Source organism: Ursus maritimus, unplaced genomic scaffold, assembly GCF_017311325.1.
Source record: "Ursus maritimus isolate PB19 unplaced genomic scaffold, ASM1731132v1 scaffold_20, whole genome shotgun sequence".
In the NCBI taxonomy this organism is placed as follows: Eukaryota; Metazoa; Chordata; class Mammalia; order Carnivora; family Ursidae; genus Ursus; species Ursus maritimus.
Genome location: NW_024424453.1, coordinates 33,341,095 through 33,362,249, shown reverse-complemented (window position 1 = coordinate 33,362,249; position 21,155 = coordinate 33,341,095). Strand labels below are relative to the sequence as shown.

At 48.3% G+C, this 21,155-nt stretch overlaps 1 protein-coding gene across 4 annotated transcripts in view; it reads left to right on the top strand.

Moving 5' to 3' along the window:
- TBC1D5 (TBC1 domain family member 5) overlaps positions 1 to 20,145 on the top strand; it is a 571,386-nt gene extending 551,241 nt beyond the window's left edge. For all 4 annotated transcript variants that reach the window (XM_040636853.1, XM_040636851.1, XM_040636852.1 and 1 more), the window contains 3 exons: positions 9,761 to 9,840; positions 10,660 to 10,809; positions 16,153 to 20,145. In XM_040636853.1, coding sequence (XP_040492787.1) covers positions 9,761 to 9,840; positions 10,660 to 10,809; positions 16,153 to 16,455 — 533 coding nt within the window. In that variant the 3' untranslated portion in view covers positions 16,456 to 20,145. The remainder of the gene's footprint in view (positions 1 to 9,760; positions 9,841 to 10,659; positions 10,810 to 16,152) is intronic.
- Positions 20,146 to 21,155: the final 1,010 nt, after the last annotated feature.

The window sequence follows — 21,155 nt, the reverse complement described above, 5'->3', positions numbered from 1 at the left end:
CATCCTGACGGTTGAGTTAAAAGCCATTGACAGTATTAACTCCTATGGCTGAGCTCAGGCTATTTTTAGATTTGCCGTATTTTACACATAATTGCACGTGGGTGAGCAGCCCACGCTTCTCTGATCTGTGAGCAGCTGGGTTGAGCTGCCAGCTGTTTACAGGGAGTACGAGCTGCTCGCCCTGCTGGCCCTAAAGCCCACACCTGCCTGTTCCCAAGAGAGGTATTTCCAGTCCTCTGTTTGCTATTTAGACAGTGGTTTCCAGCAGCTTGCCCTTTCGTGGGTGGTCCGTGGCAGCAATGGCAGGCTTAAATGCTGGGATTCAAGGGCAGGTAGGTTTCCTGGAGTGCCGTAGCTCATAGGATCTTAGAATGGTGAACATCTGGAAGCTCTAAAAGCCAGCTCCATAGTTCTTCATTTCACAGATGAGGACTCCAAGGTCCGGGAAGGATGAGACACGCACAGGGAGCTAGTGACACACACACGCCACGTGTCCAGACCCAGTTCCAGTCCCCGGCTCCTCTTTCCCTGAGGCTTCTCCTAAGGCCAGCCTTGAGTCAGGAGCACGATGTCACATCTCTGCTGTTCTGTTGCTCACAGCAGTACTGGTTTTGCACTTGTCATAATATTTATATAAGAAAATTAGCTGTAAGGGGAGGCCAGTTTTGAAAATCAGTTTATTTGCTTCTCTAAGAACTTTATAAATCTGCTTTTCTAGTGTTTATAAAAACGACTTCCAGTGGACGTCTTTGGAAATGTTCAATAAGGCAGTTAACGAATGGCATTTGAAGAACAGGGAAGGAAAATACGATCACCAGACAGCTTCCCCTCTGTCAGTCATGCTGTGATAAAAGTTTTCATAATTATTTTGAGAATTTTAATCGTGGGTGGCATAGACCTCTGTAGAGGGAAAAGATACTTTCACCTGAGAACCTTGTTAAAATGCAGATTTCTGATTCAGTAGGTATGCTGTGGGGCCCGAAATTCTGCATTTCTACCAGCAACCCCCCCCCCCCCCCCCCGTGACCTGATGTTACTGGCCCATGACAGTCTTCAAGCAGCAGAAAGCAAAAGAACTTAACATTATGTGGGCAGAATTAAATGAATATATTCATAACCCTATTAATGTATTCCTACCTCCACACTCAGGCACACGTGCAGCTGAATTCTGTGGGCGGAAAGCACACAGCCTCCCCTGCTATTCTGGCGGGGCCTTCAATCATCTGAAATGCAGTTCTGTTTTCAGCCTCTTTGAACTTGTTCTATTCTAGTAGTAGAAGGCTCTTCCTACCCCCCATTTTATGATCAGAAGACTTGGGACACCTGGACAGCATCTCCCTTGTACCAACCCTATGCCTATTTAGAAAAACTCAGCAAATTATACACCGTCTTACCCTTTCCCATGTGAACATACCACACCTCTGAGCCCAGGGCCTCGGTAGAAACTGTCCATCTATCATTGTTGTGTTTCCCACTTCCTGGCTGTCTCCCATTTTCCCACATGCTCTTCCACAGGAGGAACCCGCACTATCCCTCCCTCTCTTTTTTTAAATACAATTTTCCAAATACTTCATCTTTCTTTAACTGTTAGGCTGCAGAGCCTGTTCTCAGCCTTCCATACCAGGCTGCCTCTCCATGTCCTCCAATCCGGGCCCTCTCCAGTTGGTGACCCAATAGATAAAAGACTTGTTCACCCCATCTTGTGAAACAGGCTTGCTTTCAAGCTCAAAGGTTTTGTGGCCACCACAAGCATCTCATGCTAAGCAGAGAGCTTGTGTATAGGGGAAGGTGAAACCCAGTTGAGAAGGCTAATCTTCATCAGTTGCCTGTTAACACCCAGTGCTTATCCATCACACACTCTCCTTAATGCCCATCATCCAGTTACCCCATCCCCCCAACTGATGAATTATTGAACACTACATCTGAAACTAATGATGTACTATATGTTGGCTAATTGAATTTAAATTTTTAAAAAAGGCTAATGTTTGCTGCCTTGGGCCATGTTTAAATACCAGCTGAATAGCAGCACTTAACTTTAACTGGCTCCTCCTATCAGCAAAACCTTTATTGCCTAAAATTCACAAAAAAATTACATCCATCTTAAACCCAGTTCACAGGATCTTATTTGACTAACTGATGTGATTTTAGGACAGTCTTATTCAAACTGCCCTCCTATCTCATTGCTTCCAAATGAGAGGGTCTGATGGCAGAACCCTAGGGAATTTCCTTTCAGTAAGGCCCTACCTATGTTTCTGCTTCTATTTTTAGACGTACGTCTTCTGGCAAAGGCATCTAACCATTACTGGAGCTTAGAGACCATTTACATTTAAAAATATATGTAAAGTCTTTTCTGGCTGACCCTCAGCCATATCATGAATATGATAGATTTTGCTGTGAGGAATCATGTTTCCGTGACACTCCTTGGCTGGCAGGGTGGTAAATCCTAAGAGAATAAGATGCGAAATGGCAGAGATGAGTAAAGATTTCTAACTCTGCTAAGCACACTCAATTTACTTAAGAGAATTATTTATTGGCAACAAAAACTAATCTTACATAAGCAATACACATGTTTGCTAGTCTTACCCTTGGATTTTCCTAACTAAATGCTCCTTTCCCAGTGCTGAGTTTAGGGCCGTCAGTCATTCTGACAGCTGGATGCCAAATAGGACCCTTGATTATATTTTCTGTGTGATCTGCTTTTGCTTTTTAAGAAAATACTGAGCATAAAGTGCCTGACTCAATACTTGGCTCTTAAGAAATCATCAGTGAAAGTTATATCCCTTCATCTGCCCCTATCACTTCTCAATCTGAGATCTGATTGAGCATGTTAATATCCTTTCATTCTTCACCTGAGAAATACCTCACTTACATCTACTCCTCAGGACATAAAAATCTGCCGTATTGCTGATGGGAAAGCCCTGCGTTGTTCATTCAGCCAGTATTTACTAAGTACCTGCTCTCTGATATAAATATAGGTTCTAGGAGAAGCAGGTTGAAGGTAGGGTGAAGTGGAGGGGTGGTCTTCTAAAATTGAGCTCAGTGCATATGGAAGATGTGAGTAAAACTTCAAAGTAGGGGGAGAGAGAGAGAGAGAGAGAGAGAGAGAGAGTGTGTGTGTGTGTACAAGCGCCAAGGAGAATATACCTCTTTAGAAATACCTAAAAGGACACATAGTGTCACATGAAACCATGGTCCTCCCAGAGTGATCTCAGAAACGTTGGCAGGGACCAGTAGGGTTCTAGAGTAATATGGATATAATGAACAGAGTGCCACATTTGGAACCAAAAGACTTTGATTTGAGTCACAGTTTGCCACATAGAACTGTGAAGTTTCGAGAGACTTTTAATTTTTTGTTTTTTAAGATTTTATTTATCTGAGACAGAGTGCAGGGGGGTAGGGAGGGTCAGGGGACAGGGAAAGAGTCTTAAGCTCAGCATGGAGCCAGACATGGGGCTCGATCCTGTGACCCAAGAGATCATGACCTGAGCCAAAACCAAGAGTCCAATGCTTAACTGACTGAGCCACCCAGGCGTCCCCCCTCCTTTTATTAAAGATTTTATTTATTTTAAAGAGAGAGAGTCAGGAGCCTTTAATTTTTGAACCTCATGTGTGAATACAGTTCCAAGAGTAAAGGATGGAGGAAGAGAGTCAAACAACTGGATGCTTTCAGAGAGAAGACCTTTAATAGGAAGCCGATGCTTAAACACAGTTTTTAGGTAGACTTTGAAGAAAAGAAGGGTGTGGTGTTGTAAGGAAGCTAGGAGGGTCTTCTAAAAGGGGAATGGCATTTGCAGAGACACACAAATGCACGTGATCTATTAAAGAATGAATTTGACACCTACAGTCTCTACTAAACCTGCCTTCTCCCAAGATCTGGCCAACCATGGCACACATCTGTGAGCAGAAATTCACTTGTCAAAGCCAATAGTGACAAATTACTGGTCTGCCCCCCCTCCTTGACTCATGGCCACCTCTTCAGCCACTACCATTCTGGTCACACCTGTGACCCTAGGTCAACGCTCCATGTGACCCCTCCATTTTGTAATAGCCTACATATTTCCTCTTTAGAGTCTGGGTTAGTCCTTACATGAGATTGTCTGAGGTCAAGGTAACTAAATGTCTGCCAGACATGAGATAACCTCAAAGAGCACAATCCATTTATCTGGGTATTTGAGGTACTGGAAAAGGAAAAAAACAAAACAAAAACATACTAATAAATAATAGTAATAGCGGGCAGTGTGCTAGAGTGTGCTAGAAGTGGACCACTTTGATTGTCCCATCTGATCTCTCCAGCAGCCCTCAAAGATAGGATTACCTCCCGTTACTGATGGGTTTAGTGATTCACACATCAATGCCCAAGGTTATTAAAGTTCAAGCTGTTTGATGCTAGTGCCAGTATTCTGGAAAGTTCTGGTAGAAATGATAGAGCAGTCTGCTTGCATGTAGGTGACCTCCCGTTGTGCCGGCTGACCTCACTTAGGTCATTTCCACCCCCAAAGAAAGGGCACTGGCATCAGAAAGCAGTCAGGTCAGTGGCAGGACCCCGTCCTGTGCCTCCTCATATCTCTCTCTGGCCCCTCCATCAGTGCTGTGTATGTGAGTGTTGGGGAGCTCAGGAGTCCAGATGATCTAGAATCTAGTCCTAGCTCTACCACTTTCCCGTCATGAGACCTCAGATGACAGACCGGGGATTGCTGAGCTTGGCTCCCTTTTCTGTAATAGGACGATAGTCCTCATCGAGAATGGTCATTGGGACAGTCAGATGAGGCAATGTCGCCATGTCGAAATGAAAGGTACCAAGTCCTGAGCTTCTATAGTGGGTGAGGTACTGTGCTAATTTATTTACTCTTCGTCATGTATTTACCTGTTTACTTACCGTTTCTTTACCTTCATCTTTGAGGAAGGTTCGGTATTACTCTCAGGCACAAGGAAGCTAAATTCCACCTCCGCTATAGATAGACGCTAGCTCTGCCTTTATCTCCTTCTGCCTCCCTTCTGCATGAGTATGGGCTCATGTTACCTTTTGTACCAGCCATTCAAATAAAACACTTTCATTCTAGCATTGAAGAAAAGAGGTTTTTAAGAAATCGTAAAAAGTAGTTTGTGTGCCATTTCCATTACTTTTAGAGTCAGAGATCTATTTTTATGGCGTTGACACCTCTTTAGAAACAGTGGAGTCACCATGGAACTGTTATATTGATGAGATTTTTGTGTAATTTCCACAGAAGTATTTTCCCCCTTTAGTTTCACTGCTGTAACGTCTATAATATATAAAACTTAAATAGAAGATTATAAAGAACGTAATCTTTCTATGCAGAAACAAAAAGAAAGAGCCTTTATCTCATAATTTATTCTGCCTCCTGCTATAAGGAAAATGTGCATCGCATTGGAAATTTAAACCCTTTACATTTCTGCGTTTAATATTTTAAGGCCTGAAAAAACATCAGTATGTTTTTTTGTTTGTACACACAGGTGCAACTTAAAGTGGTAGATTTGTTACAAAGAAGTTACATATTAGTAGAATATTCATAAATGCTACCTTAAATCAATATACAGTTGAACTGATTAGGCCTCACATGGGATTAGGATTTACATAGCCAGTACTTTATTGGTAGTCAGAATTCTTATATTCAAAGCATTCAACAGCCTCCAGAGGTGTCCTTTTGTTTTAATTTGGATTTCTTTATGCTGGATTTCTTAAGAGACTTGTCAGCTTAGTTGATTATAACAGAGATTTGTCCTTAAGATTAAATGAACATTATATAGATATGTGGGTTTTCAGGGCAGAAGGTCCTGATTTCCAGCAGATTGTAAAAGGTGATCTTTGATCTTGTCTTAAAAATAAGGCTGGAGAATTCTGGGTGAGGGTGTACCACTGAGGATACTAAGGCTCTGGGCTCTGTACCCGTGGCCAGCCACATTGCACAGCAGGCCGGGGCCAGGCTGAACTTGGGCTCATACTCTGCATGCAGGAGAGGATTGGTGGCGCCGTCTCAGTCCGCTCTCGTTAGAGGAACTGGATGGTTTGTATCCTGTGTAACAGTGAAGCAGTTTGGCTGCTGTACTGGGTCCCACCCCCCACCCCCACTATGCCATTTTTTGTCCACCTGGAACTTGTGAATGTGACCTTATTTGCAAATAGGGTCTTTACAGATATAATCAAGTTGGGACAAGGTCACACTTGGTTAATCCAGTGACTGGTATCCTTATTAAAAGAGGGAAATTTGGACACAAACATAAAGCCAAAAAGCAGGAGAATAAACAAATCAGGAAGTTTTGTGTTTGTTTGTTGTTTAATAACTGAAAGAAGCCTGGAGGTGGGCAGTCCAAGCAAGTATAGCAGCTCCATGATGTGCCCAGTGCCCCAGGCTCCCCGGTTTACTGCCCACAGCCCTTAAGCTGTGATCTGCATCCACGTGCTTGCAAGAGGACTTGCGGAGCGCCTGCCAGCATTTCAGGGAGCAAAGCGGGAAGTGTAAAGGTCTGAAAGGCACAGACTGAGTCAGACCCAGCAAGGAGTTTTCCAGAAGCTCCGTCCAAGGACTTTTCTTACACCTCATTGGCCAGAGCTGTGTCACATGACCAACCTTGGCTGTGAAGGAAGGTGTGCACGGTGTTGCTCTGAATGAGATCCGGGACACGTTGATATGGAAGGAGGAGCTGGGGTGGCTCCCCAGGCGACAGTACAGCAGTGACCATCTAGGCTTGTTTGCTGTTCATGCTCTTATCAAGTGAGAACAGAGCAGGGAGAGTGGCTTTAGATCATGGGGCATTACTCCCATTTAGGCCTGTCGTGAAAGACAAGGGGCTTCTCTTGTTCCGGCTTTCCAATACATCCGTATCTTCCACCTTCATCTCTGCCACTACTCAAGTATGGGTTTGTGGCATCCAGGAGAGGACACCGGGGTGACTTGCTTTCTGGGATTTTCAGGCAACGTGGCCAATATGATTTTCTAAGATCTCAGGTAGACACTGATACTTCCGTAGTGGGATAATGAATCATATATTTAAACTCAGGTACACAGAAATCTCACTCTGAAGTTTCATTCCCACCAATGGCAGTCCAAGGCTTAAACCTAACAATTAAAGGCAACCTGGTTAACCATCTCATCTGAACAAATGCCCACGGTTAGTTTCTCTACTTTGTGTCTTCTCCCTGCCAGGATGGTGTCAGGGTACTAAGATGGCACATATGTCTCTGGTGTTTGAGGAAAGGCCTCTGAGTGCCCTCTGGGTCTTTGTTGGCCTCTAAGGAGAGCTGTGTTCCTGCATAGTTACGGGCTTCTGTCGTCACTGGAGCCACTGACTGATTGCGCTGTTAGCCTGTAGCCTATGACCCTAAAGGCCTTCAGTCCTTGTTGCTGTTGACCGTGGGCCCCACGTTACACTGGAGGCAGGAGCCAGGCAAGTTGGCCAAACCTTTGGCTCTGGGATATGTTGCACAGCAGACCATCAAAGGAGCAGGCGGGAGCTGCAGACAGAGCCTGGCCCCCTGATTTGTTGCATATGGCCTCCAGTGGCTTCCTCTCCATTAGCTCCTTGGACCCAAGAAGCCCCCCATGCTTCTTCCAGACATCCGGGTGTTCCTGTGTCCATTAGCTGAGCTTCCTTTCAGGGCCCAGGAGTTCTTCCCCTGCTGCCCCCGCTTACACAGCAGAAGCTGGGAAATCTGCCCTACCTTGCAGCTCAGTGTGTGTGGGGGGGAACTCACTGCCCCACCAAACTACCCAGCTACTATGTGTCGTGCCACCCCAGGCAGCCCTGAGACCCTCAGACCTCTGCCTTAAAAACCCTGGCAGTCATAAAAACAAAAGCAACCTTTTCAATCCTCTAAAAGACCTACGTAACTGCTCCTTGTCAATACCCTGCAGTTGGCTGTCGTTTATGTCTTGTTGAGTGGGTTCTGTGTTGTTTTTTTGTTGAGAGAGAACAAATTGTTACAGGCTTTTAAGGAAACCAAAAACATTCCCTCTCTAATTATATCTATTATTCCATTCCCATTCATCTTGCTTTCTTGTTTTGAAGCAGGCCTTTATTATTAGCCAGAAACTACAGTCACGTTTTCTGAGTAAATCAAAGCTGCTGTTTTTCTGCTGTGGTGTGTGAGAGGACTTGTCCGCGTGGTTTAGAGACTTATTGTTGAAGATTCTGACAAACTGTCCGGCCAGGCTCGTGTTGATGGTATCAGTCTTTGCCTTTTCCTTTACTGGAAGTATTTTTGGAAATATTTAGCATAGCGGTGTTTTGAAATGCAAGTTCCAAGAATGTTTTGCCACATTTGCTCGGTCGGTACTTAACTGTGTACCTAAAATGCACCAAGCCTCATTCTAAGGGCTGAGAGTAGAGCCCTGAACAAGACCGTCTCGGAGCTTATATCCTGCTGGGGGAGATGGACACCACACACGCACAAACCATGTGGTAATGCCAGCTGGTGACGAGCGCCGCGTGAGAGCATAGGAAAGGAGACGCCGTGGCCACGACCACAGGGTGACCTGGCCTCCCTTAGTTTGGATGGGCAGGAGGGCTCTCTGAGGGGGCAGCGTGGGACCAGTGTGGAACAATGAGGAGCAGCCGGTCCGCAGGGATGTGGGCCCAGAGCCTGCGGGCCAAGAGAACAGTGGGCCGGCTCTGCCCCTGCCACCAGCAGGGCAGGGGTAAGCAAGCAGGGAGTGCTACATCGCTCTGGTGGCTGAAGGGGGTCGGGCATGGAACTGATGAGTCCCCAGTTGACACTGGGACGTCTCTGCTGAGTGAATGACTAAGCATGGGGCAGGTAAGACCTTATAAGTCGGTGTGCTTTAAGGCCACGAAATCAGAAAGCAGACGTTAATGGAGGATAAACCTACTTATTGTAGTGATTTTCCAGTTGGTGTATGTAGAGATATCTTTTTTAAAGTGTGTTTTAGTCACCTCACCCACCAGTGCATTCTCCTGCCTAGCCCCGGGTGGGAAGAGGACTGTGCCTCCTGCCCCTGAGCTCCCCTGAGAACCCGGGCTCAGTAGCCCCCCCCCCCCAGAGGGCTGTGTACCTCCCTTGGGCGCACGGTGGGGGAGCGCTGGGGACCACTGCGTGTGGCACCTCCTGCTGGGCAGCCACAGTGCTGAGCCTGGCAGCCACAGCTGACATGCTGGATCCCGCAGACCAGGCCTGGATGAAGGACTTCTCCCGTGGAGGGTGAGCCTCCTAGAGGATGGAGAGAAGTAGCTCCCGTGAAGACCCCGGGTGACGTCAGGCTGACTCCGTAGGCGTCTGATGGCACGTGTAGTGCCATGAGTTTGTCCTGTTATTCTTATTTTACCATTTTGTTGAACTGACAACACGCCCTACTGCTTAAATCTTTGAAGACGGTGTCCGTATTAGCTTTAGTCACGTGGGAGGGCCTGACCTTCAGAGAGAGAGTTAACATCATTGAACCATGAGGCAGTGTGCGAAGCCCAGGCTGAAACGCTTCCTCCCAGAGGCTGGATGGAATGCTCTAGGCTGTTCACGTCAGTTAGCAGGAAGTGCCCGGGTCTCTCTGTGGAAGTGAAGACCCATCTGTCGTTGCAAGAACATACTTGTGTCACGTTGGTGGGAAGGCTGTGCATACTGGGCTCTGCTCTCCCCCACACCCCCCTCATCTGCAGCTGGGCAGAGCATCCTTGGTAGAAATACTTGCTATGAAATTAGACAGAAAAATTTTCAAGCAAGTTATGGTATGGCTAGCAGATAAGTTATACTCAGAGCATTAATTATAAAATGTCATTCTTCTGTTTTCAGTAAATATTCAAGATGTGATATTACAAGAAAATTTGGAAAAAGAGGATCAAATTCTGGTTTCTCTGGCAGGATTAAAACAGGTATGTCCATCTGATCTGACTTTGTGTCCCACTGGCCATCCTTCTAGTGCCTGTTGGGGTGGCACGCTATGGCATGGCATACCGTGGTATTAGTGCCAGCCCCTCGTTTCCTCCCAGGCAGAGCCCCTCCTGACTCCCCACCTCCTTACACCTGTTGCTCCTACTGGTGATTATGTCTGACTAGCTTGTGGCCCAAGCTAGCTTCCCGTCCCCACCCTTGCTTCTTCCTCTTACCAAAGCCATTCCGTTTATTCCTCACCCAGAGCTGGGATAGTGCGGTCCAGCAGCATGTTCAGGTGTTCATCCATAAACCCATGCTGTCCTTGGAGCACAAGTAAGAACCACTACCCAGGACGGACCTCAGACCCGCGAGGACTACGTCTCCCCAACCCTTGGAGGGCTGCGTGGAACATACGTGTTCATGAAAAGAGCGCACTGCTCTCAGATGTCTGCCTGTGTTAGTAACAGCCCAGCTGGGGTGCAGCCGCTCTGGTAGCTAAGAGCTGTTCTGTGGGGCTGGGTAGGTAGGCAAATTGTACTTCCTGCTTGAAGATAACTCCCCGGGATGTGACACCCAGGGCTGACCCTGCGAGAACCTGGCCATTAAGCCTTTGAAATTTGCCTTGGTCATTAGTAAGTTCATGGCTTTGATAGAGTTGGATTTTTTTTCTGTTATTCCTTTCTTATGATAATATATTCATATCTGTACTATTTAAAAAATGGTTAGTGATAAGTCGTTTAAATGTTAAAGGTTTATCTAGTATTACAAAACAAACTCATTCATTTCTTTCATTTATTTTCTTCTTTCTTGAAAACTAGATCAAAGACATTCTGAAAGGTTCCCTGCGTTTCAACCAGAGTCAGCTGGAAGCTGAGGAGAATGAGCAGATCACCATCTCAGATGACCACTACTGCTCCAGTGGCCAAGGCCAGGGCCAGGGTGACCAAATGCCTGGAGCCACCAAGCAGGTATGAGAGCTCTGACGAGCAATGTCACAGTAACTTGATGGGGGCACATTCACGTACGGTCTTTAAAGTTATGAATGACAGAAACTTTACGAAAGTCATTTCACATTACCATGTGCAAAGTTCAGCTATAAAATACCACAAGTGGCCTGAACCAGACAAGCTGCAGACTCCAGAGCCCCACGGGAGACCACTGTCTCCTAGAGTCGGCAGTGTACCGCCTACATCCCCGTATGCAGCAGCTTTAGCCGGGGCCTCCTGCCAGTGCTGTCGTGTGGCCTTCGCAAGTCCCACCTCTGCCTCGGCTAGCCGTCAGGTTTCTCCAGCTGATGCCCCCGGTCCCTGTTAGCACAGGGAGTGCTGTCCTGCTCTCCTGATGCTCTCCTGAGTGGACTTCTCTCGGCTACAACCCTTTCTGCCTTCATGGAGAAGGGCTCTCGGTGTCCATCCTCTGAGGGAATGAGGATTCCTTTTCTCCATAAAGGATCAGATAGTAAATATTTTAGGGTTCGTGGGCCACATGTGGTCTGTGTCTCATATTTGTTTCTGTATTTGGTGTGTGTGTTTTTACAGCCTTTAGAAATGTATAAGCCATTCTTAGCTTGCGAGCCATATGGAAAGAGGCCACAGACCCGCTTTGGTTTATGGGCCATAGTGTGCTGCCCCCTGCTCTTAAGGTGTTGACATTGTGTGTAATTTATTCTAACATAAAAACACAGATCGTAGCCGTGAGACAGTGAAGGCCCGGGAGGTGCACAGGCTCACCAGGTATCGTGTTTTCAGAGCTCCTGTCCCAGCCCAGCAAGCTTCCCGCTCCACCAGGCTTCCTCGCTATACTTTATCTGATAGGACTAAAAGTCCCTAATATATTTTTTAAGGGCTTACAAAGTCTCATCTTGAAAAATGAACATTAGCAAAATCTTATCGAAGGCTCTTTCTCAAAAACTAGCATCCAGATGCTTGTAAATTATTTTTTATGATTTAAAAAAATATATTTTAGAAGGAGAATTGTTTTAGTTTTAAGGGTACTCCCCCCCCCCACACACACACACGAGTACTTTTCAAGAAGAGAGAACCTTATGTGGTTATTTTTATCCAGCTTTAAAAGAAAGTTTTCATAGAGCCATTAGTCTGCATCTTTGGCCACATGGATACAGCATTAACGTTGCAAGTTTAATTTGATTAGTTCCTCCAGATTCTCCTTCCCTGAACAGATGTTTAATTTTTCAATAATCATTTCTTTATTCAAATACCGTTTAGCTTAGGCTCACCCCACAACCATTTTTAAATTGACAATTCTAAATTTAGCATGTTTTTTCTTTGTAGTTGAATGTATAAAGTAATATTGAAAATGACCTTTTAAAAATACTAATGAATTTGCTACATTTAAAGCTTCTTAATTATACTTTGCCATTGTTTTTCCTGGTTCTCATATTTGTAAGAACTGCCTGTCGCCATCACTGCCCCTGCAGACCCCGTATGCAAACTCAGGGTGAGCTAGCTGTGACATGCAGGTGACACGAACTAGGACATGCTCTGGTGCTGACAGAGCCGCACTCCTGTGCAGCGTCCAGGCGGCCTTTTGCCTCTGCATGTGCTTCTAAAACACCGTCAACCCATTCTGCGCCCAGGCACCCCACCTCTGCCTCTGTGCCCCTGTTCCTCTGTAGGGTTAAGTGGAAAAGGAGGAAAGTAGGAAAAGGGCAAATCATAGGGCTTTTCTTCTTTTCTTATTCCTGCCATGGCTTCTTCCCCAAGGGTGTTAGCAGTTTATAAAAAACCCATCCTCCTGAAAGAGGCTTTACCTGAGGAAGGGAAAAATAGGGGAGCAGTGCTCTCGTCTCGTCTTCAGGGGAGGAAAGGCAAGTGAAGTCCCAGATGAAGCAGTGAGTCCCACAGAAAGCCAAGTGTTTGAGGCTCTGGGCTGCAGCACCCGGGTATCGGGACTAGACTCCTACAGGAGCCCCCCAGCAGAAACTCCTGACCCACCATCTTTCCTTAGGAACCTGTCCCGAGGGCGGCAGTCAGGGAGCCAGCTGACTCACTTTGTCACTGCTTATGGGGACAGGGATGGGGCTGCGGGCTGGCTCTGGACAGGAGCATGTGTGCCAAGTGGCAATTCTGAAGGCTTTTCCCCTCCTGCCTCTCAAATGCGAGCTGAGGGCCTGCTCTGCCAGGCACTGGGTATTCAGGGTTATGGGATGTAGCCCCGCTCATGAGCTTCTAGTTAAACAGAGGGCCGGAGATGGCGGGGTGGGGGGGGGAAGCAGTGCTAGGCAGGCCTTTGTGACATTTTCCGGAAATGTAATCACAACACGTGGGGGTCTGTGGTAGGTTGTGCCACAGCTCATCCCTAACTTAGGAATGTCTTTGCTTTCTTGGTTTAGCACTGAAGTACGGGTGAAGGATAATGCCTTGGGAGCAGGTGGCGCAGGGTCCCCCTGCCGGTGCCCTTCCCCAGCAGGAACTTCAACAGGGCTCTTCCTTTGTGGACACACACATGCCCTGCTCCCCGCTGGCATGTTGGTGGGGATGTGGCTAATATTGTTCTTTCCATTTGATTCACAAATCTTATCTCCAACTCTGAGAATGGCAGGTGCAAAGTTGTATTCTGTAAAGGGAACCACATTCTGTCCCTCCCTGCCTGAGTCTGTCCTCACATACTCCTCTGGGAGGTTTTTGGTGAACTGACCCAAATCTCTATCAGTGGGAGGCAGGACCTTATAGGACCCCGGATTTATTAGTCAGCCAGCTCCTCACTGGTGCTTGGGGCCCTAGTTTTACCTGAATGGTCTATAGCTGCATTGTCTAAATATAGTAGCCACTAGCCACATATCTATTTAAAATGAAACAAACTCGTTAAGATTCAATGTAAGTTAAAAATGCAGTTCCTGCATCATACTAGCTACCTTTCAAGTGCTCCATAAGCACGTGTGGCTGGGTGCTGTGTTAGCATGGAAAGAGAATACTTCTGTCACTCTGGAACATGTCTGCCAAACAGCTGGTCTGTAGTTGGGTTCACCTGCTTCCACCTTCCATGATCCTAAACTCATGATCCTAAACGAAAGGTAAGAAGTGAGGCAGGGTGAATGGCGGGGGGGGGTTTTAGGCAGGACTGACAGGTTGAAAAACTTCTTTAATTGTATAGTACATGCCTGTGTTTGGTGAAGAGAGGATTGACTTAGGAATTCCCAAAATTTTTGTAAATGCCATAAACAGAACCTGGTAGCAGCTAAGGTTGTATGGAAATCCAGAAAGGCGGTGTCTTTGTGTCTAGAAAAAGGTTCTAGGTAGGAGTCCGGAAGAGAGAGATCTTTCATTTGCTTTGTGACATTGGCCAAGCCACCAGGCCTCTGATCTGGGTGTCGATGTGTGATCTGCAATAAAAAGGTGAGGAGGGGTGCTAAAAGAAGGGGGTTACTCAGGCCCTGCGGCTGTACCAGGCTTGTCTGAGTCGGTCCATGATTTTATCTGGGAATGGGGAGCGGAAGGATTACCCATCATTTATAACTTGCCGTCCCTGCTGTCCAGGAATGTGCCAGATAATTAGCGATGGTAGGAACCACCTTTCCTTCCAGGCACAGGGTTTATAACCTATTTCTCATCTTCAGCGTCTTGTAATGTGTTCACTGTAAGCTAAAGACGACTAGGTCGTCACAGTGTTTCTGTAGCAGAGACGCCACTCTGAAAATAGGGCCTGCTGTACGTGCGCTTTTCATTTTCAACCTCAGATGAGCTCTGCCAAGCAGCACTCCAACCGCAGACCCCGTGTGCGGTGAGAAGTCAAGGGTTTCGGTTTACAGTTCAGGACAATGGTCATAGGAACAGCGTCCACACCTTGGAGGTAGGAGGTTGAAGTCGAGGTCCCACCAGCCTTACGTGCATCCCATGGGCAAATGCAGGGGAAGACAAGCCGCATGCAGGTGTCCCTTGCAGGCTCTGCGAGGTGGTAGCCCTGACTGGGTGCACCTTATGGTGGGACGGTCTTGCTCTACCAACCTGTCCTGGGGCCAGTTATGGCCTCCTCTTCCACCAGAGGGCCATGTTCCGCATACCTCCTCAGGTTTGTAAGAATTAATGTGTTGCTAGAATGTAAACAGCTTTAAAACTTGAGGTGAAGAACTTCAAAGCCTGTTTCAGCACTGTGGTCTTAAGGCTAATTCTGTTTCTCTTCTCCCAGTTGAAGATCTTAAAGGTGGATAAATGGTCAGAGGCTGGAGGCACCTGAGCCATTTTTTAGCCACTCATCCCCCCACTCCCTCCCCGTGTCACCAAGAACATGTAGTTCACGGTCAGTCAAGCCCCGATTTCCCTTGGAAGTGTTGCCAGTGACCTGTCCAGGCTCTGCCCACAGCCCATAGGTGGCCTAGGCCATACCAGTCTGGGGGCCAGAGGACCCGGGGACACTTCTAGCCAAGGGGCTCTGTACATCTCGTCAGACTTCAGACTCGGGCACCAGTCCCCATCCACCCTGTGGGAGAGCAGGCAGGGGGTTGGTTGAGCAGGTGTGGACGTGACGTCCGCTTATGTCAGCACGTTTTCTGTCAGGCTGACTTTGAAACATGTGGTCGGACTAGCTTTACGCCTGTCCCAGGGTAGGCAGGAGGTTCTCTGGGTTTAACCCAAAACCTTTACTGGTGTTCACGGATGTCAGCTTTTTTTAGTTAAAAAATAAACGCGACTCCTAATTGCTTACAAAGAAAGGAAAATAATTGTAAAGTCTGTCTTTATGGGTTTGCCATATACTTTACAGTTGCTATTCCTGGTTTTCACGTTTACTACCGTTGCCCCGGGGGCGCCTAGTGCAGACCCGGGCTGAGCTGGTTAGGAGACACATACACTAGGCCTTCCTGAAGCTCTTTGTTAAGCAGATAGTAAAATCACTCCAGGTGTGGGCTTCCAGTAGGGAGCCAGCCCTGTGCGATGCACGTCCACACACATCTTCTCCGTGTGTGGTGACCACACGCTGGGTCAGTCGGTCCTTGTCCCCATTTCACAGGTGAAAACATGACAGCCCAAGGAAGATGACTGATGTGCATGGCAGGGTGCCGCGGGAGGCTGGTGGGGATTCTGTCTGCCGCCTGCCTCCTGAGCTGGCTTCTCCTAACTAACCAAGCAGGAGGCTTACTTTATTGCCCTGGGAACCCAGCATCCAGCTTCAGAGGAACTGACCCTGCGCCACCAGGAAGTAGCAGGGCTTCGGGGAAGCAGGACCAGACACCACATCTTTCCAAGGAGAAGCGTAGGGCCTAAACTTCCAGGAAGCACACACAGGGCTGCTGCTTAGTTCTCTCGTTTCACTGGCTTCTTCTCTCATCCACCTGTACTTCTGACTGTACTTCACAGGCCTCTTCAGAAACAGCAGGGCGCGTGGACAGAGGGAACGCAGATGACTTCATCCTGGTCTCCAAAGATGACGATGGGGGTAGCGCCAAGGGGTCCTTCTCAGGCCAGGCCCAGCCTCTTCGCACCATCCGAAGCACCCCTGGGAGAAGCGAGCCCCTGGCCCGCTCTCCTCTGGTGTTCTCCGACCCTCTGATGGGCCCTGCCTCGGCTTCGTCCAGCAACCCCAGCTCCAGCCCTGACGAGGACAGCAGCAGCAACAGCAAGGACTCTGGCTTCACCATTGTGAGCCCCCTGGACATCTGACCGCAGTGCCCCGGCCTCCTTCATGGGGACTGGCCACCCCCCTCAGCAGCCCCAGGGCCCACCTGAGGCTCCCCCAGTGGAGACCCCTCTGAAACCAACACTTCTTTCCCAGCATGTCTGTGGCCTTAGTGCAACCCATCAGAACCCTCTAGAGGGGCAGATGGCCATAGAGCACACAGGTGGATGTTCACCAAAATGCGGACAGGGCTTTCAGGGCCTGTCTCCGCCTGCCTTTGTCTGAGGCAGACAAGGGTTAAGTGTCCAGTATCGTGCTCACTGTCAAAGACCACAATTAGAATCATTTTTCCTCTGTTCCCTTCTCCCCAACTAAGAATTAAGTATGGCAACTCCATTAATTATAACTAAAAGAAGGAAGAAGAGTTGGTTTCAAATCTTCCATCCCTCGGAGCATCAGGCATAGGAAAACTGACTGATATCAAGAAGGCTTTCTCTCTGGAAATCTCTATCTCAGCCTATTTCATTCCTCCTTTGGGAAGCCATACAGCAGAGCCAAATACAACAATGGACTAAAACTGGTGGATTCCAGGGCCGGACAAAACCCATCACTGACCTCTCAGAAAGAGTCATCTTTAGAAACAGGGTCTAAACTTAGGAATCCTATTTAGGTGTGATGGGATGGGGGTTAGATTTTTTCATTTGTTAAAGAGTATGTTTCCAAACCTCAGGCCAGATCGACTCTGGCCATCACTGTCCCTCCTCAGACGATTGTATTTCCCTCTTTAGAATCTTTCACAACCAGAAAACAAGGTCACATTAAGCCAGTCTTTGCTGCACTGATTTCAAAAGTCGTAAGAATATTACTCCCTTGAATTGGAAAATGTGACCCTATGGGACAGATATCCCTCAGATAGTTTTCTGGTGTAGTTTCTGTAGTTTTGGCGCTAGAATACACCTGTCACCTGTCAAGTGAGAAGTAAAGGGAAAAACCGAAGCTCATTCCCATCCTGAGTCACGACCTCCCACTGGCCTTAAAGTAGCAGTAACAGGGAATTAAACCTGGAGTCCCTTCTAGGGGAGCAGGGCTTCCCACAGAACACTCCAGACATCAGGAAGATGCAGGGTTTCTGCACAGCCCTTCGCTTGCCGGGAGCCAGGCATAGGAGCCGCAGGGCCCGGGCTCAGTTGTGCACCATGTCCCAGGCACCAGTGCCAGGGCAGGACCAGCTCTGACCCGCCTGGTGCTTTCCTGGGCTTCAGCACACACTAGAGATTTCCCCTTTTCAGCTGGAAGCTTATGGAATCTTGCTGGGCAGAAACCGTCACATGAGCTATTTCTCTACTTAAGAGGAAAGGTCCCGAAAAGGACACTTTCCCTGTCCTTTGCGCAAATAGGAATATCTAACAAGATAGCCACGGTGCCCATTTCACCTCCGTCAGGGGGAGCAGCCCCCGCCCTGTGGTGACGGGTGCTCAGGGCTTCTCGGAGGATGATGGCAAGGCCTCTGGGCGGTGGAAGCTTTCACGCAAACCAGTGAAAAGCGAAGTTTGAAAGACTAGACACCGTTTACATCCCTTCCCACTGCTAACCATGTATTTCTCTACGGACAGTGTGACAATGACCTGCTTTCCCACGTGCTCTCCGAGAAAGCAGTGAGGACTCGGAGTCAGCTACTGCAGAGAGGGCTCCATTTAGCTCTACAGTTTGTCCTCAGGCTCTAGCAGGAGAATCTCTGAACACGTGAGCATGGGGGATGAATACGAAGTCTGGTTTTGCTCAGGTGACAGGGTAGCCTGGCCTTCCATGATTACTCAAAGACAAGCTGATGAGCTGTCTGGCTCCCCGATGGAGTGGCCTGCTCAGCACCCCGGGGGGTGACTCACAGAGTCCCTTACTGCCCAGTGTGTGTCGCCTTGACCATACTTTGTACGCTCCCAAGGTCCCAATACAGTGAATGGCCTTGCAGCGGTGCACGGTGGCCATTATTTTCCCTCAGAGGACCTGGGTCGGGGCGTGGTCAGTGTTTTCAGTTCTAAGGTAAGAAGTGTGGAGCTGCCCTCAGTAGGGCTCCAAGACAAAGTGGAAAGGGCCGTGGAGATGGCTGTCCCCCGGCAGTGGGTCCCAGTCATCTGCTCACTTTCAGCAGTTCCTTTGCCCCGAGCGCTAGAGGCCTGCTACTCCACTGTCACTGGGCACCCACCACCCCGACAAGGCTCTCGGCTACTTACCTGCAGTTGGCTGGGTGGTTAGCGGTCCCTGAAAACTCCCAGCCCTCCAGCGCACGAGGGGCGGGTCCTCCATTCTGTGCTTCCATGTTGGTGCCACGTGAGAACCAAGGGGGTCTCTCAGAGGCGTCGCTTCTGTGGTCCCCAACGAGCCGCTCCCTCCTCGAAGGAAAGAAACATGAGGGGGAGTGGGATGTGGGCAGTGCCACCCTCCAATTCCCACAGGTCCGTGGGGTTTGAGAATTGTATTACTCTCTTAATCTTTTTAAGTGACTGGTTTTTATTCTTCATAGTTGAGCATAATTTGCATTTTTATTAGTTACAGTGCTATTAAAGAATGTGTTCCTTTTTTATTATTTTATCAAATACCTATGTTCAAGTGCACATTTTTTTAAATCCTGAATATATGAAACCTTTTTGTTTTTCTTTAACAAGTATAATCAGTGGAGCCCTCTCGTGTTTTGATTATTAGCAGTTAAATACGTTTTATATAAAGCTTAGATGAATTTTCGTTGTCATCCACTTTTTTAACACATGTACCTGTGTTTCATGCATTCCTCTCTGATCAGTTTGGGAATTCGAGCTAAAATTTACCTCTACGTTATATACGAGAGCTACAGATTAGAGAAGGAAAATCATTATGACTTTGCCTTACCTTTTGTATTTGCCAACGGGTCATAAAACACTTTAAACATTTAATTATACTGGATTATTCTTCCAGAGCTGACCTCCTGCTAATGCCCACTGCTAACTGCAATCTGGTAAGAAATAATGTCACTGCAGAATGAGTGTGATTAAAAATAAACCAAGGCCTCCCTGTGCGTTGCCTTCTCGGCATCTGAGTTCAGTCCGTGCATCGGTCCTTCGGGTCTGACCGCCCACCAGTAACACTCCTGCACTTCGTCAGAGACGAGCAAATATAAAGCTCAGCGGCAGTTATGTTGTCTAATGATAGATAACCTGCCGGAGTCCGCTCAGATTTACTTTGTATTTTATTAAGAAGCTGCCCCCTGGGGTCGTTACAGAACCGGGGGGGGGGGGCACAGGCCCTCTGGGTGGCTCTCCCATGGAGGCCGGGCCATTCACTCCCCCCTCCCCTGCAGGTGCACACCTGGCCCGGCTCCCGTGTGTCAAGCAGGGGCACTGGGGGTCCTTGGGGCAGGGAGAGGAGGCCGGGATGAATTAAAGACAACACCTGGCAAGGTGGGCTTCCTTCTCAAAGGCCATTACTGCTTCCCCTGTGTTACTTTCAAAAGCTCTCTTTTTATAGTGTTAAAAAGAAATAAAAAGTTCCTGTAAACAGGCTTGAGACCACTTTGATGTAAAAGTTGTCATAGTAATTTGTCTCACGATGGCACAATTCATTTGATTTATGGAATACCCTGTTGTGCCATTTATATCCTATTGCTTTGTTCTCCATCTTTACGCTGTAACTCATACTGATTTAAGAAATGACTTCTCCTTTTGGCAAAGTACGGTTATAATAAAAGACTAATGTGAAACTGAGACTGTAGCTTGACTTGTTCCAGGCGGGGGATCAGGGCAAGGTGCTGAACAGGCCTAACCCAGAGGAGACCCGTCCAGGGCACAGCCAGCAGGGCCCCCCACCTGGCCTTACCCATGTCACTGCATGAGGCAGTGACCCAGGGCTCACGCCTAACCTTGCCCCCAGTTTGGGCCCTATTCCGCCTACTGGTCCAAGAAGCCATTTGGGGGCAAGGCCCCAGTGGCTTGCCACCTTCTCTGCACTGTCTCCCTTCCATACCAGGTTTGCCCTGGTAGCCTCGCTTACACCCAGCTAACATGGGATTTGATGAAGGGCCGTAGAGGAGACCCATCCAGGGCACTGCCAGTGGGACCCATCCCTAGCCTAGGCCTCTGTCCCAGGCTCAGCCAACAAGGGGCTTTCCCTCCCATGGGTCACAACCCATATCCCCCAAGGGACTTTATTATCCACCTGTTCTGCCATGAAAAGGTCAGAGGGTGTGGTGTACTTCTCGGAGGGCTCATGCTGCTGATGGTGACCTGCTTCCCCAACCAGTGATGACCACACACACCGGCATCCCTCGCTGGCCGCCAGGAACAGAGACTGTAGCAGGTGTGGCTGGTGCCTCACCTGTGTCCCTTGGGGAGAGGACTGCCAGGCTGCCGGACCCTCCTCCTGCCCTGCCTGCATCACTGGCTGAGAAGAGGTGAGTGCGGGGCGGGGGGCAGCTTCCCTGCAGGCCTAAGTCCAGGTACTGGTGGTCACAGACAGCATTCTTTGCTTCCTAAGGATGTATATGTGTCACCAGAAATTTCTGCACCCTGAGAGGCACATCTGTTGTGAGAAAGGACCGTTCTCACAGAACGTGACTGACCGTGGAGGCACGGGTCGTCGAGGCACTGACCCAGAGAATCCGTCCAGCATCGGCCCGCCGTTCCTTCAGCAGACTCACCCAACGCCTTCGGAGCGTGAGGCTGCGCAGATGCTGGGACACACGGGTGCCCCTAGATTGCCGGGGGGGGGGGGGGGG